Source organism: Corvus cornix, chromosome 10 (assembly GCF_000738735.6).
Source record: "Corvus cornix cornix isolate S_Up_H32 chromosome 10, ASM73873v5, whole genome shotgun sequence".
Taxonomy (NCBI): Eukaryota; Metazoa; Chordata; class Aves; order Passeriformes; family Corvidae; genus Corvus; species Corvus cornix.
Genome location: NC_046340.1, coordinates 3,517,739 through 3,534,114, shown reverse-complemented (window position 1 = coordinate 3,534,114; position 16,376 = coordinate 3,517,739). Strand labels below are relative to the sequence as shown.

The following is a 16,376-nucleotide window of genomic DNA, read 5'->3' as shown; positions in this document are numbered from 1 at the left end:
TACTGGTTTGAGCTACAGAAAAGTAATGCAGTGAACAGTTAGATGAAAAATAGTGCTGAAGCAGGGGTGCAAATGCAAAGAGTATTCAATAAACTTATTTTTGTTGGATTCAATTTGTCTAATTACCCTAAAGGGGATGTAAGCAGCAAGACAGGGATAAAAATTTAAACTCTGGGTAAACCTTTAGTAGAAAACAATTTTGGACGCTTTATAGCTCAGACTACCTTACAAAATCAGCCTATGTGGAAATACTGAACAAGAAAATTGAGTTTCTCTGTTGCTTAGTGAGCACTGGAGTGCCCTGACTGTCCTTCCACAGATCTTAGAAAACTTTATCAAGTACTCTGTGCCTTTAGCAGGCCTGTTTGTAGTTTGAATAGTGCTCAAAACCTGTGCTGCAGCACACTAACTTTAACTCTGTTTTCATCTTCATGTGCACGGGTTTGTTAGATTTTAAAAAACCTTGAACTTCCAAGTTGTTTGAAACCCACAACTGTCTTTGTCTTGCTGACAGGTTATCAGTTCTCCACATTTTCAAAGTCTGTTTTCTTTCCCCTTCTACTTCCCCAAAATGTTGTGTCCCTGCAGTCCTGAACAGCCATTCCTACTCTGTTGGCTTTTCTCCCTGAAAGGTGACCCAGGGCCCAGTGGTACGATCATGGGGCTGACCATTGCTTCACATTTCTTCTGAGAGGTGAAATGTTTAATCCACACATCTCTCCAAGGCAATAAGTGAGCAAAGCATTAAATTAGTGCTAAGATCTTTGCCAGCACTGATTTAAGTAAGAGGGACATCGTGTATTATGTGATTGGAATTTAGGCCAGGCAGGCAGGACACGGAGGTTAACACTGTTGTGCAGCGAACTCTGGGAGAAACAGCGTGGGGCAGCAGCATGTGGTTGGGGAATGTAGAATTTACATGCCCATTTGCCTAGAGAACACAGTGGCAGACCAAACCTACTCCCAGTGTTTAGTCAGTGCTTGGTTATTTTCCTGATACTCTCTTCAGAATGATACTTTTTTTTTTTTTTTTTTTTTTTTTTTTTAAATCCAACACCAAAATTCAGGTCATGATTGAAATAAGAGTCAGGAGAAATCTTTTCCTGGGGATTGTATTGCACTTTGTGCTGTATGACTCAGTTTTGTTCGTAGTGATTCCCTGCAGTTAATACCCATTTTTAAAGTACCCTAGATAATGAAATCAGTTAAGAGCAACTGATTTTTTTGTTTATAGTCAGTTCCATGTGTTGGAGCTCTTCTCAAAACCATGAATACTCTTGCATTTGGTTAAGAAGTTTTAGCACTTCACGATCTGCCCTACATCCCCCTACCTTTGTGCTGCTCTGAGCACACAGGCTGAGACACAGAGAAGGAACAGGCTGGGGCAGGTGGGAGAAGAAAGCTGCTTTCCTTGGGCTGCATTGTTACACTGTGATTTTAGGTATTTGTTGTGACATAACATGGAGTTCAGACCTGCGGACCCTTTTCCTTTGCCCTCAGCACTGTCCCTGAGAACATAATGAGGTGCTGCAGTTTCCTCAAAGAGCTTACCATTTACATAGATTTAAAACAAAAAAATAGTAATTCAGAAGCAAGGAAATATAAATCAGTTTAAATAACTTGCCTGAGGTCAAATAGCAATTCAGTGGCAGAGCTCCAAGTGAAGTCCAGGACCTCTGTCTCAAGGCTGGTGTCCTGTCCCAGTGTCTGCTTCTTTTCACAAGAAGCTGGTTTTCTAGGAAGCTGGAAGAAGATTTAGGGAAGTCACCCTCTGCTTTCCATTTTGGTCATTCTTAAGATACGTCTTGGTAACTGCTCTGTACAAGTAAGCTTGGACTATGAATCATCTGAAATTACAAAAAAAACCACTGTTAATGTACCAGTACTCCTTTAGAAGTTCACTTTTAGTTACAAACCATGCCTTGTCTATGTCACATTATGCTAGGGATCATTGGATTTTGCTAAAAGGTGCAGAGGTAGTAAAACACTGAGAAGTTGCTAATCAGAAATAGTGGACAATTTAAAAACAGCGTGAATATGCTCCATTAAATATTCATTGAAAAAGCTTGACTAATGAAAACAATGCTTTGAATAAAAGACTGTTAGTAGATAATTAATTAGAAAACAGTAAATTGGTCTTAAATTGTTTGCTATGGATAGTTAGCCCATTTAATAAGAATTACCATCTTCCGGGTAAATGGCAGATAGCTAGTAAAGAGGTTTTTCCTGGGAACTCGCTAGAGGGGAGAGCAGCTCTCCACACATCTAAGTTTTAGTCGCTTATCATTTTGAAGTCAATTCAGAGCTTCTGGCAGTTTATGTAATCTTAAGCCACTCTTCTCACCTTTGTTGTAGAATTCTCAATCATGTTGAGTCCTTTTTAGTTACATCATTGCTTATTTCATTAAGAAGGAAGTACAATTTTAGCAACAAGGTGTGCCTTTGGCTTTGAGTTAACATCTTGAGAGAGCAGCTAGATTTTGTGCTCATCACAGAGCAGATGCTTTTAAAACACTGCTGTTAAGAATCAGTTCAAATAACATGTTTTTGGCCATGACTTCTTGGGCACTTTTTCCCACAGTATACAAGACCGGTGATAATCCCCATGTCCTGCCTTGTGTCCCCAAGAGAGAAGTGCCTGGGGCATCTTGCAGGGCCCAGAGGTGGCACTGAAAGTATCTGGCAGACCATTCTAGGAAACTAAATCCCCCTCTCTGTTTTTCCATCTTGTTCAATAGCTCAGCAGGAGAAATAAGGTATAGAGTGGAGAAACCTAAGGATTTAGGAAAGCTCTGTAGGACCAGATTCTGGGATCATGTTGGCCTTATACTGGTCTGATTCCAATTACTGCCATGCACTTAACATTAACTGTACTCCAGTATTTAGCTAAATGTAAATCAGGTTCTCCTTAAGCGTTGTGCATTTATCTAGTGAATCGTAAACAGGATTAGTAGAAGACAACTAATAAACCAACAATAATAATATGTTAGCTGTCTTCTCCCTACAGCCATCTTATTTCCTGCTGCCTTTCCTACAGGATTAAAGGTATTCATCTGGTCAAATATTCTGGTGTGTTCCTGCAAGGATTCCCTCTGAGTTCAATGCAACTTGTTCATGTCTCTCTCTGGTATACTACAGTGTATTACTGTATGCAAAGAAATTATATACAGGAGTTAAAAGTGGAGAGGAGAGAAGTGTTTTGTCCTGGGGGGTTGTTTTGGTTTTTTAAATAGGTGAGAAAGGACTATGACAAAAATCCTGCTCTAACTCATGAATGCAACCCAACACCTGAATAACTAAAAACAGATTTTGGCCCAATTACTAGAAAGTAATTCTTCTCCTGTCTTTATGACCTGTACTGCTGTTAATAGGAAGCTTCAACTTCATAAAAAGGAATAAAATTCAGCCCTAACTCAAAAGTAAGTTGATAAGGGGAAATTTTTTAACTTTAAAAAATAACACACCCCTCTCACTGAACCTTTGAGACCTGCAAATGTTTAAAAAGGAAAAAAAAAACCTGCAGCAGCTGCAATTTGAAAAACAACACTGACGCTAAAAATAACTAATTTTACTCATAAGTATCTCATAGCTTATTTGCAGATAGTTGTACACTCTGAGAAGAAGGAAAAAAAAAATTGTAATAGGCCTTAGGTCAGCTGCATTGATTTAATGCATTACTTAGGCTGCCAGAGCAGAGGTAGAATCTCCTCGCACTGCATTAGGAGCGCCTCAAGCCTCCGTGACTCCTTTTGATCAAATCTCTGTGAAAGATGAGTGTCATGCCCTCTTCAAGCCAGCTGTGAGGGGACTGCCCTGCGACTGGAGGAGCGTGCTGGAGCACAGCACTCCGGGGCAGCGAGGTGAGAGCTGGCTGCAGAGGTGAGAGGCAGACACAACTTCGTACTGTAGGTCTGGAGAACACCAAGGGGGAGGATCTTATTTCACTCCCCTGTGCACAGCCTGAGCATACATCAGACCTTGAGGTGCTCAGAGTCAGACAAGAGTAAAGAGGCGTGTGATGGTTCTGCCTTAGTACTTGTACAGGCAGGAGTGTTTCCAGTACTTCTTTGTACAACTCACTGAGGGAATGGGAAACTGTTTTATAGCTCTGGAAACATAAGCACAGTAAGAATGTCTGAGGTAAGGAAAGTTCTTTGCAGTTCTATATGAATGTATGTTTTTACTGTGCAACTTTTACTTGTGGCTAGGCACTGTGGAGATATAAAAAATGTTGCAATGGTGTTGTTTTGGGTAATGAACAATGGAGATGAGAGCTGTAGGAAGCTGTGCTCTCCATTTCTTAATTATGAAAAGATACTGTAAAAGTAGAAAACTAGTTTCTGTAAAAAATCTGTTTTTTCTTTCTGCTGTGCACTGTAAACAACTGTATGACTTTCCTGTTCTACAGTAAGTAATGCAGAATTGCAGGCTGATGATAATAAGCAGAGCCATCACTTGTGTAATTGTTTTCCAGTTGAAGTAGTAGCATGTAAATCATAAATACTTGACAATATTTAATTGTACAAGTCCTCAATATACATTAATAGCAGTAAAATCTGTGATTTGTGACTCAGATGTGTTTTGAGTCAAGTGCTTTAACCAGATACATTATCATTACCATGACGTATAAATGCACTAGAGAGCAGACAACAATGTAATTTCACTACGAAGTTCTTTAGAAATTACCACTAAAGTGGAGTGTAATGTATGCCCTTTACATACAATTTATTCTTGACTATTTAGCATCCAGAAAATAAGGCCAGTAATTATTTTCTTAGTATCAGTCTGTTTGTATTTGGGGGGAAGGGGGGGCACAGGGGGGGCAGGGGGAGGTGGGTGGGTTTGAGTATGAGTGTGTGTGTATAGGGGGGGTCTGGGATTTTAAATATATTGTGCTAATTAAGTGTCTTCTATTGTGATGCATTTAACTTATTTATTTGGATTTTTTTTCATCACATAGAAAAATAAACATGGTTTAATTATCAGCTCATACATAATGAGGTTTTGCTATATGTGTTTAAGATACAGCATTTTACTTTCTGGTTTATTAATTGGTCAAATACTTCCAGTCCTCTGTGTAACAAATTCTTGGTTTAAAAATGAGGAGAGGGCAGATCACTAACCCAGGGGAGGACTACTGATATACACAGGCTGTGGTTTATCCTTCCGTAAAATCCTACGGATAAAAAGTGACACTATTTTTTTACCTCTTTCTTTTTCTTTTCTCTTTTTTTCCTGTTTCTTTCTTCTTTTTTAGATATTTTTCAGTCTGAATAACCTGGCAACCAGGCAACATTCTGATATTTTGGGGATGTGGGAGAGAGAAAATAAAATAGACTGGTTTTGTTTTAATTTAAAACAAGCCATTGTTTGAAAGGCATTTAACAGTAAATTTTCACATCTGATCTGAAGTTGGATTTTATTGTGCTCATTTCGTTGAGATTGTTGTTCAAGCAATTCCATATAAATTTTTGTAATTCATGTAACTACTTGGCTTCTTGAACCTCGGGAGCTGATTGTTTGTCTTATCTTTTGGTGAGCTAACTCTGCGTTATGTTGCAAAACCTTGGGGCATGTTGTGTTTCTTCGTGTTCCTGCAGTCTGCAAGTGAAGTCAGCTTCATTAGTTTCATGATGGCACATCAGTGCATGGCTGGTGTTGCCGCTTCCTTCAAGCTACTCCTGGAGCATGATCTGGGCTGCCTTGGTTTGGATAAGCTTGTAAGGATTTGTCAGCCAGATGTGACAAGATTGTCAAGAGGCAAGTAAAGAAGGAGATCTGATATTAATCAGTGCATAGCTTGGAGCCAAACTTTCTCAAATGCAGTGTAGTAACATGTTCTTCTCATTTACTGCTTCTCTTTGTGGCTATAGAACTGCCACTGTCTGAGTTTGACGGTTAAAAGGCATGCCAGCTAATAGTCTTTAATTGTAAGGATACAATTCTAGGTGGGAAAAGATCATATGCTTCTATTTTTAACATCCTTTTGGAAAATAAGTGCAGTTTGTTGTAAGATATGCAAACGGTATGTTAGACAAGAGTCTCTGTTTCTGTCCTTTGGTTTTAAAACAGTGAAATTGTGGCTCAGCTCTGAGGGCTGGAGGAGTGGGAGGTAGGGGAGTCTCACTCCACTCCAGGTCACGGGGCAAAGTGGGTCCCCCATTATTTTAACTGCTGACAACAGCGCATGTTGGATTGCTTTGTTCTAGTATTAGAACAATATACACTGAAGAATACCTTTCTAATTTCTAAGAAAAGGGAAAAATACGGATTTTTGAAGAATACATTGGATATTCAACTAGATTATTTACCATTCTGTGTATAGTGCTGATAGAGGTTTTTTTTAATAATCTGTATACTTGTGCAATTCAGTTTGAATTAAGCGCTGGAATTTTGAGAAGTTTACAGCTTAATCAGACTTCTAGCAATAAGTGAACATGTAAAAAATAACTGATCTTATGGAAAATACATTTTTGTCATATTTTATATATATATATGTATTTTTTTGTCGATTTGATTTCTTAAAAATAGTTATTCTGTTTATTCTTTGAACTGCTGAACCATCTACAACCTATTCAGAACCCTAAGAATAATGGTATGTGCAAACATATCCAAACATTCAGGAGAGCTCAATCTTCACAGAAATTATTACAAATATTGAGTCACTTCTCAGGCTTTTACTTGAATTTCTGCCTCCTGGGGTGCCGCGAGGTTTGGCCTTTTGATACCAAATGTCTTGACTTCCAGCTTCCATGTCTGTTCATAATACTGTTAAAAGATCTGTTCCTACATATTGAGCATGTCATTCCATTTCCAATCCAACAAGCCAGTGATTTATTTGGTTTGCAGTAATATAGACTTCATTACAATGACACTAAATATACCTCTGATAAAAACAGAAATGTTCTCGTTTTGTTTTAGATTGCAGCTTTTGTTACAGATACGTGGTTTTAAAGCATTTTGGGATGATTTGGCATTTAGTAAACGTTTTTCATGAAGATTTGAGCTAAAGTTTAAGTATGGCTCTTGAATTCATTATTCCATAAAATATCCACCAAATGTAAGGAAGAAAAACTGGTTTTGCCCTCTGGGTCATCTCCTGTCCTTTCAGGTTTCAGTGGTGCAGGAACTCTCACAGTTCCTATGTGCTGGAAGCCAGCAGGTTTTGTCCTAGCAGATGCTACATTTGCAGTTTTACAGCAAGTGTCATTGCCTGTCTTCTTTTTAGTTTTTATTTCTTATTAGTTTGTTGCTGTCATTTAGAAAATCATAGAGATTGAAATCTTAATATTCAGACTCAAAAAAAATATTATTGAGGGAATGAGGAAAAGTGGCAGTGTTTAACAGACTTCAGTCATTTTAGTATAAAGAACAGTATTTCATTCCACAGTTTAAAACAATTATAGAAATGGGGGGGGGGGGGGGGAGGACGGGAGAAAAAAGAAAAATGCTATTTTTTACTTCTAATTTCAAATACAGAAGTTTCAGTGAGAAATGGATGTTTTTTCATGTGAGAGTAGCTGATGTCTGAAAGCCAGGTAAAAATTTCCTCACCTGTGTTCAATAAAAAGGAATACTGAGTTTTAAATTGTGAAATTACCAATGGAGCTACACGGTTGCGTAAAATATTGCATAACTGTAGCACCATAGATAGTATCATGTGTATGTGTACAAATAGTGTTTGGGTTTAAAATTTATGAAATTGCATTAAATGGAATTGTGTAACACTAAATATTTCAGAGAGTTCTTATTTTACTTGTATTCTTTAATCCATGTCGTCGCTCTGTAGCAGGAAAAAGGAAGAGATTTTAAGCATGCATATTTTATGGCTTTGAGACTTAAGCCAGCGGTGTGAGAAGCTGAAAAATTTAGGATTGTCTTTGAAACATTAACTCATCCATATTGCACACATGCACCATTTTATAAAGTAGGTAAAAGAGTCAAAGACGTATTTTAAAGGCTGTGCAATTGATATATACTAATAGTCCTCATTTCTCTGATACTTGTGCATTGGTGTTAATAACACTTATTTCTTGCTAGCGTAGGGCTTGGAGTTAAATATTTAATTCAGCTTCAGTTCATGGCTAGATCTGTAGCTTCAGCATTTAGTGTAGCATGCTTAGCATGTCAGTATGGATAAGTAGTATGTGCACAATTTATTTGTTAGATTAAATAGCATCTAGTGCTTTATCGTATGAAATTTCACCCCATTTCTGTCCAGTGACTTATCTTTACCCCTAGAGTCTGAGCAGTTTTTCTCATCAATATGCAGCAATCTGTTACTCATTTTTGAAATGCACTAATAAGAACGATTTTTCCTGTAAATTTATTAAAAAGGGACATTACTTTAATATCTTGTGATAGATACACTGTTAAATTACCAGCAAAATGTTTCTGACCTACACAGGCTAGGGCAGGTGTGCTGTGGAAACTGCAGCATCGCAGTCTGTTTCAGAATCAAAAGTAAATCACTCTAAGATAATGATAACGTGATGTTTTTCCTTCCTCAATCTGTATTTCTTGTTTTCATTTCCAAACCAAACTGTAAAAGAGGCTCTGACTTATGTCCCTGAGGTGGACCAAGCTGTCTGTCAGCACTCACCTGTTGTTAACAAGTGAGATTAATTGCTGCATAAGCCAGTCTATCTACAGCCATGCTGCTGAATGGCAGAATTAAGTTTTATTGTCCAGTGCTTTGTGTTTAGAGCAGCAGCCCGAGTGTCTGTGCTCACACACAAACACACACACGTTCTTCTGTCTTTATAATTATTTTGACAGTGCCATTAACAAGAGTTGCCCTAAGGGGCCCTTTAGGGTAAGTGACATGCATGAGGAGTGATTTTCATCCCGCAAGTTATGCTGTGATTAAAGTTTGGCCTTGTAGCATGGCTGCCTTGCTCGGAAACGGCTCCTTGTGCTTCCTCGCCCGCTGCAGTGCCCGAGACTGCCCCGAGCTCCTCTCCCTCGGCCGCGAGAGCTGCCACGGGGCCCAAACCAGCTCCAGGTTGTGAGGCTGTGTTTAGCTCAGTCTCTTAGCTCAGCTCCTCACTCCTAGGACTCTTCTCACTTAGAAAAACTTTTTAATAAAGTGCTGACATGTGGACTGTCTTTTAAAGCCACAAGAAGGGTTGATTTGACGGAGTGGTGCCATCCTGTGAAGGTATTACCTAGTTTCAATTCTATCTTACTGACTTACTCATTCCCCTCATCTCTTTTCTTTTCTTTCTGTTTTGAGGACATTTTAGTCAATTATTACAAGGACAATTAAACATTTTCAGCTCAAGGTGCTCAGTTGCACCTACAAGAGAGAGATTTGGTCAAATTCTAGGCCAAAATTTATTTTGTTCAGCCCCACTGAGGGAGAAGGGTAATGGGGTAACGAAACTTGCTGCAGGATCTGGGTTGTATATATCCTGATTATGTGTATTTTTAGGCTGTGGATGTTTAAAAGGAGGTCAGGTTTTGGTATCTGACCCCAAATAAACAGTATGGATATATACATAAGGATCCAGATAATTAATGGGTTGTGTTCCATGGTCTTATCTAGAAAATATATTCAACTTGTGGCCTTTGTGTACTTCTAGAAGAAAAAACGTAATTCTCCCACAGAACGGGGGTAAATGGGAGTTGAGTGGTATCTGCACTAGCCAAAATTTTCAGTAGAATAGGTGTTAAGTTCAATTTCTAAATCCATGGTTGGCCTGTGAAACAAAAGCTTTTTGTCTGAACTTTTCAAAGGTTCTTGCACCTAAGCTTGGTAGGAGTAGATGGTTGGTGTGAATGAAAACCAGCCAGGTTACTGAGGAGCCATCGTCAGTTTGGGAACTGAGCTGTAACTTTGTGTTTAGTGGCACTGTAAAAAGCAAATTGTGGCCCACCTCCACCTTTCCCATCTGTCTCCTAATTGGTCTCTTAAGCAGGAGACAATAATTTTGCTAAATAATTTTATTAATAAGAAGTTTTTCATATTAATTGTCTCGGGCCAGTGTTTTTAATGTGTCTGAATGGAGAAGGTTGGAGCTATTTGGTCACTGTTTACTCTATCACATCTGTGTACAACTTTTCTCTACTTAATTAAAAGTTCAAAATACAGAAGATATCAGACTGTTTTCTGGATATGACAAGCTGCAAAGCTGGTTTGCTTTTTAGGAAAGTTGTTTGTCGTTACTTAGGTTTATTAAATAACTATTAACAGCAGCTGTTACTTTGTAAGAAACAGGTTTTTTGATATAAGACTGGAAATAATGTGTGCATTCAGTCCAGTATAATTAGAAATCTTATAAGGACATTTTTCTTACTTTAATAATTTTGTGTAATTATTTATTTTGGTCTTAAATATTTCTAAACTTTAGTGTAGAAATAAGAGAACTTGCAGCCACCAAGTGTAGTGGATTAGGTGGAAATGTACTTGAATGGAAATGCCTTTGTTCTGGGGGCTCAAGCTCTGAAAGGCAGGCAGTGTTTCTCTGCTGTGGTGGTGGGGAACTTTCCAGGACCTTAAATACGTGACAGAAGGAACCACCACAATACACCATGCAAGTTGTAGCATGGGCCAAGTCTCTGTGCGGAGTAACTCTCAAATGGGCATTGCTGTCAGACCTGTGCACGTGTCAGTGCGCTGCAGTGCACTATTTCCTCCCTTTTTCCCATTCCCAGTGTGTCTTCCCAGCTCCACTTACAGGCAGCAAAGGGCTTCCATATTCTGTCCATCCTCCAGGCATCTTGTTACCTCTTTGAAGTGAGCATGTCAGGAAGAAGAAAATGGCCCAGAGCCTTTCCTTGAAGATGCTGCAGGGGCCTTACTAATGGTCTCCACAGGCAGATGGGATTCAGAGCCTTACTAAGCTGGGAATACATTGAAATTTTCAAGGAACAATTAGAGGTACAAGGTGCTTAATCTAACAGATTTAATATCAATTTGCATTTCATGCCTAATTGTTGGGCTGTGTCTTCAACAAGTGCTTACACCATCTAGAGCAGGCCAGCATGTTTTGTGATTGTACTTGGAATATGCTGGCATATATATTAGTTCCAGTAAACTACAGAGAGCTCAACAGTGTATCAAAAACTGAAGTCTGTCTTCAGGAAGAACAGACACAATGGCTAAATATGCACTAGAGAGTGGACAGGGGGGATACAAATACATGTGGGATGGATAAAACCCCAGATATTAGTCTGATATGGGTAAGGTGGATTGTGATACAGTGAAAGTAAGGTGAACAAAATGTAAATTGCGAACTTGTTTTAAATCATGACAAAACTGACAGGCAGTGTTATTTATTAGCAGAATATATCCCTAGGGAAAGTGGCAAAAGTTGCCTGACAAACAATGGACAAAGCAAAGCTTTGCTCATTGTATCATGTGGGAAAGTATGGCGCTGAGAGATGCTTATGATAAGGGGGTTTTGATTTGTCTCTGCTTTCAGTGGTTGTGCAAAGGATTCAAACACAACAGTAATCAAATGTAGCTGGGTGAGGAAAAAGGAAAACTTATTTAAATTCTGCAAACACAAGAAACCTGATGGATTATAATAAAAACAGGAAAGAAAAAAAAAAATGGACCAGAAGGGCAACTTCAGACTCATTTATAGTTGCTGTTCTCTGTGAAAGGTGCACACAGATTTTTGGCATTTGATTTAGCTGTGAGTGCACTTCTAATTTAAGAGGTGGTAAAGGGATCTATCCCTTTACTTACCTTGCAGATATTTTAAAAGGAGCAAGCAAGAAAATACTTCCAAATAACCAGACATATGTCCTATTTTTAATTTTATTTCTTGCCCCACTGTAAATCATGCCTCTTCCTCCACAAGTGTTGTTACTGTGGAGTCACTGTGGGTGTATTCTGCAAATATGGGACATCTCCCAGTTCTTTCCTTATAGGATTAGTGCTCACCAGGGCACATATCTTTGTGGGTTACATATATTCAGTGGGATTACCACTGATGATGAGATGGCCATAGGAGATAGGGCTTGTTGCTAGAAACCCTCAATAGAGGGCACGGAGAGCAGGATCTGCTATAGCTCATCTAATGAAAGTTTCTCTCATATTTGTTTCATGTAATTCCTATTCCTTCTTCAAACTTGCCTTTTAAATGGATAGAAATTTCTAAGCCCTGCCTGTAAAATATATTCCTGTAACCTGGCATCAATGACACCATTTTGTCAGTAATCCTCACAGCAGAGCAGGGAAGCTCTCAAGCTCTTCATGTGATGGCAGTAGCTTGAAAAAAAACAGCATTATTTAAAGTGGGGAGAAACTTTGTGCAAAAAAGCAAAGGGTTTTTCTTAAATGCCAGAAAGTGCCAGAAGTGAGGGTGCTGACCTGTGTATTTCTGTTGGTAAATAGCACCTGGGTAGCCTGGGACTTGCTGTTCCATTTTACTGCTGTCTGCACTTGCAGCCCTCACTGCGTGCAGAGACCCAGACCAGCTTTCCAGCACGAGCAGAGATCTCCAACTCAGTCCTGACAAGGTCTTCGATATTTCCTTGCTTCTTCATTTATTTCCCAAGCCAAAGTGCTGTCAAACCAGAACATACTTAACACTGAATGAGACTGGATACACTTGCAGTGCTCTTCTTCTCTTGCTGCGTTTTTTCAAACCCGTTGAATGCTGCAAGTGAGCATAGGTCCCAGAAGACGTCAGCAGAGCATGGATGACCAAAAACTTACTTTGTGGAATGAAGCCTGATTATATACTCAGAATCAGCATGAGTACATCCCATTAGCCTGGGCTTTTCCTTAGCTGTGAGGGCTGTGAGTGGGTTGCAAAGAAACATTCAGTAACTTTTGAAGCATAATTGAAGCCACGTCAATATCTGGTGATGAAAAGGAGGTCAGCAGGTGTGACTTTCAGGCAGCAGATGTTAAGATTCAGTGATTAGTAGTTAGATGTTTTTCAGTGACCAGTTTATAGGTTAATGTCTGTCTTGTAGTGAGGGATCATTTTTATTTAAAGTTCAGCATTCAGATTCCCATGGTCATGCTGGTAAAACCACGGAAAATTTTGATCAGTTCTTTCAACTCTATTTTCTAAAAGAATTAAGAAAGTGTGGCTGATAATGGATTTGGAAAGATCCATTTGTGAAGGAGAGAGTGACTGGAAAGCAATACCAAGATCCTTGATGATAGCATAAGATTTAATTTTTTAGACCATCTGCCTTCTGTTTCTAGAAAATGAAATTAAATAATGATGTGAATGAAAGGATTGTACTTGAAAAAAATTCTACTGTAATTTCCTTCTACATTCCCGATCCTTTAATTATAATTTTCAAGCTTTACATCTATGCAATACAGAAAGTTATTCCTTTGTTCTGCAGAATGAAATTGTGTGTACATTCCACTTGTTGGGAAAATAAAGCTTATTAAAAGACTTAATATAATTACAGTACCTCAGAATAGGCGTATTAAGGATAGTAGGATTAACAGGCAAAAGACAAGGGTATTATTTTCATGAAGTTTTGCTAAATTTCTATTCATTAAACTCTGATATTTGTTAATTTGGGAGATAAAGTGCATCTTTTACAAGTACCTTTTAAAGTTGAACAGCGACAATTTAAAATTGTGACTCACTGATTATTTCAAAAGTTGATTTTGCTCTGTTATATATTGTCTGTGACTATATTATATATATTATATTATTATAAATGTTGCTAGAAAAGTTTTAGGAGACACAGACTGTGAAAAGCATAAATGAAGGGAAATGCTAAAAACCTGAAAAATCCGTTGTTTCTTCTTAGGGATTCTTTCAAGTCATTTTTTAAAGACAGCAACAGATCCCAGATTCGAGGCTGCACCTTTTGATGTGTTAGCAGGATGCATGGTAACTGCTTCTAGTTTCCAGAAGCAATAATGTGACTTGAGAGGGGATCAGTTCAATATTTAGAATAGAAGGGGAGCTCTACTCCCTTTGTAACAGCTGCTTTCATATATGTAAAACAAAATGTCCTCCTTTTACTTGTTCCTGTTTTGGCATGTGCAGTCTTCTACACATACACAGGAAAGCAAAATAAATACATGTACCATATAGAAGAAAGCTCTTATAGAAAGCTATGAAATGCAAAATTTGGTGTGGCATATCTTTCTTGTCCAAGTACACAAATTAAGTAGAAAAAATAGTTTTAAAGGTCAGTGGTTTGTGGAACATGTCCAAAGGAAAAGGAATGAAAAAAATTTTGAAATCTCAATTAACTTATCATCGTGACAGCTTTTTTCATTGTGCAGATTTCTGTTACTTCTTGCAGAAAAAGGAAGTACTCTTTTGTAATTTTGTCTGAAGGGAATGTAAAAGATGCATTTTTGGAATGCACTGTACCTCTCTGAACCTAGCAGGGTTGCCTGTGGAAGGGCTTCAGTCCAGGCAAGTCACAGAATATTATATATGTAGAGAGGCAGAAGATTTGAACTGCATTATTGTTTGATATCTTGTGGTAGAAATGAATCCACAGTCAACTGCACATTTTCTTCCCCCAGCCTTTCCATCAGAAATTTATGGCTTTTTATTGTTATGTGGAAGTATTTTAGCATCTAAGTGAAAATATATCCTCCATTAAAATGAAGCAATTGACACTGCGTAGGGTATTGATGTGTATTTTATGACTTCATGGGGAGCACAGAGTTTTTCTCAAGAACACAGGATTTTGCAATGGCTCCTTTAAAAGATTAAAGGTAAAGTGATTCAGAGATTTCAAAAGCCCTGTTGCCACTTGTTCCGATTCTTCAAATTTTGGCAAATCTCAGCATCAAGTCACTGCAGTTTGGAGATGTGCATGTCACGTAACTCCTGGATAAGCCAGACACTGAGGTTTTAAAAGCTCACTCCAAATCCATTACTGTGAAGCACTAGGCATCCAAATGTCATGAACATGCTTGTTAGTAGAATACATTTGTATGAAGTGTCCTCTTCTGCCCTCCATCAGATTCTTTAAGTCTAAAGAAATGCCCATTGCAAATCTCAGTGGAACAATCTTTCTGCCATGTACTTTTGAGTTTAAATGTTTCTTGCATCCATCTTTCTTATCAAGTTTTCAGATAATCAGGCTTCCTTGTACGTTTTCTGAAGTGCCAGTGTGGGAATGCCACGTTTCCTTTTTTCTTCAAATCTTATCTTACTTTCCTATGGGTTTTTTGAGGAGTGGAAGTCCCCAATTTGCATAAGACCTGAGGAGAGGGAACATTAATTTAAAAGCAGAAAAATGCAGACATTTTACAATTGCATGATCTAACTCTTTTTCTTTATTATTCCAGTGAAGATCTCCTGCACATCAATTTCTTTGCTTTCCCTCCCTCAATAAATATTCTGTTTATGCAGGAACTATTCTCAGTATCAGATCCAAGCAGTGAGAATCCTGCAAAAGCTTTGCTCTGTAGCAGTCCCTCTGGAGCTTTAACTAGGACCTCCAAGTTATCTGTTTGCCTTCTGCAGCAGATGGGCACATACAGAAGAAATCATGTATTCCAGGAAGCATGTTTGTATCACCCCATTGATTAGGGACATCTGAATACTAATTTGATTTGCATTATAGATGACCTTGGTGAGAGTGAAGTGATGTACAAATTGGAACTGTGCAACTGGTTGCTCTCTGTGTGCTCTATTTTGCTTTCAAGCATTTCCCTTACAAAATGTGATTGTTTAGTCTTTGAGGAATTGGAGTACTTTTTGGTGAACTTTGTTACTGAGAAGCATTAGGGAACTCCTGTGTCTTTGACAGAATACATATATTCCATGTGAATTCCATGTGTGTAGGGCATGGCATCTGCGCAGAGCTAATGCAGTGCTCATTAGAACTTCCTACATTGCAGTGTGGAGTTCCAGCAGAACTGCAAGAGAGGGGGTCTTTGATCTGTACATCTGTTTTCAAACCTTCCTGAGAAAGTGATCATACATGAGGATCACAGCTTGTAACACTTTATAATGGTTATGAAGGTGCTTCAGCCTAAATAGATCCACAGAAGTGTTGCTATGTATATTGTTAAATATCCTGCTTCCATATTACTGTAGTGTTTCTTCTGGTGACTTGACTCTTTCAGGCAGAGGTAGCTTTGTATAACTCAGGCTTTGCCTGGATTACTTATATTGCACATGGATAGGTGTGTGCTGGTGTGTTAACTCTGTCTTCATGGGGGTTTTATGGGGGTACTGTGGATGTATAATCTGCACACTGAACGGTGCTTATATATCACCTATCATGCTTCTCATTGATCTCCAGGCTATCCGGTGCACTCTCATGAACTGTAGTTGTCAGTGTTTCAAGCCTGGGAAAATAAATCAGCGACAATGTGACCAGTGCCGGCATGGATGGGTAGCACATGGTAATATTTGTTTCTACAATCTATAGAAAACCGTTTAGGATCCTCATAACTATTACATGCTTTTTGT

The 16,376-nt window shown here is 38.5% G+C and overlaps 1 protein-coding gene and 1 long non-coding RNA gene across 5 annotated transcripts in view; one reads left to right on the top strand and one right to left on the bottom strand.

The window, feature by feature from the left end:
• Window positions 1-16,376, top strand: part of BNC1 (basonuclin 1) — a 74,420-nt gene that overhangs the window by 49,318 nt on the left and 8,726 nt on the right. The window contains exons 1-3 of one of the 4 annotated variants that reach the window (XM_019280809.2): window positions 3,901-4,140; window positions 5,601-5,760; window positions 16,207-16,309. In XM_019280809.2, coding sequence (XP_019136354.1) covers window positions 16,225-16,309 — 85 coding nt within the window. In that variant the 5' untranslated portion in view covers window positions 3,901-4,140; window positions 5,601-5,760; window positions 16,207-16,224. Of the gene's footprint in view, window positions 1-3,899; window positions 4,141-5,600; window positions 5,761-16,206; window positions 16,310-16,376 lie in introns of those variants that run through there. The other 3 variants (XM_010391103.3, XM_039557711.1, XM_019280810.2) reach the window with 3 other exon arrangements.
• On the bottom strand, window positions 1,631-16,282 carry LOC104683964. Its single transcript, XR_002043568.3, has 3 exons — window positions 12,323-16,282; window positions 10,680-10,845; window positions 1,631-1,847 (listed from the first exon to the last, which is right to left on the bottom strand). It is a non-coding gene; the product is annotated as an uncharacterized LOC104683964 (long non-coding RNA).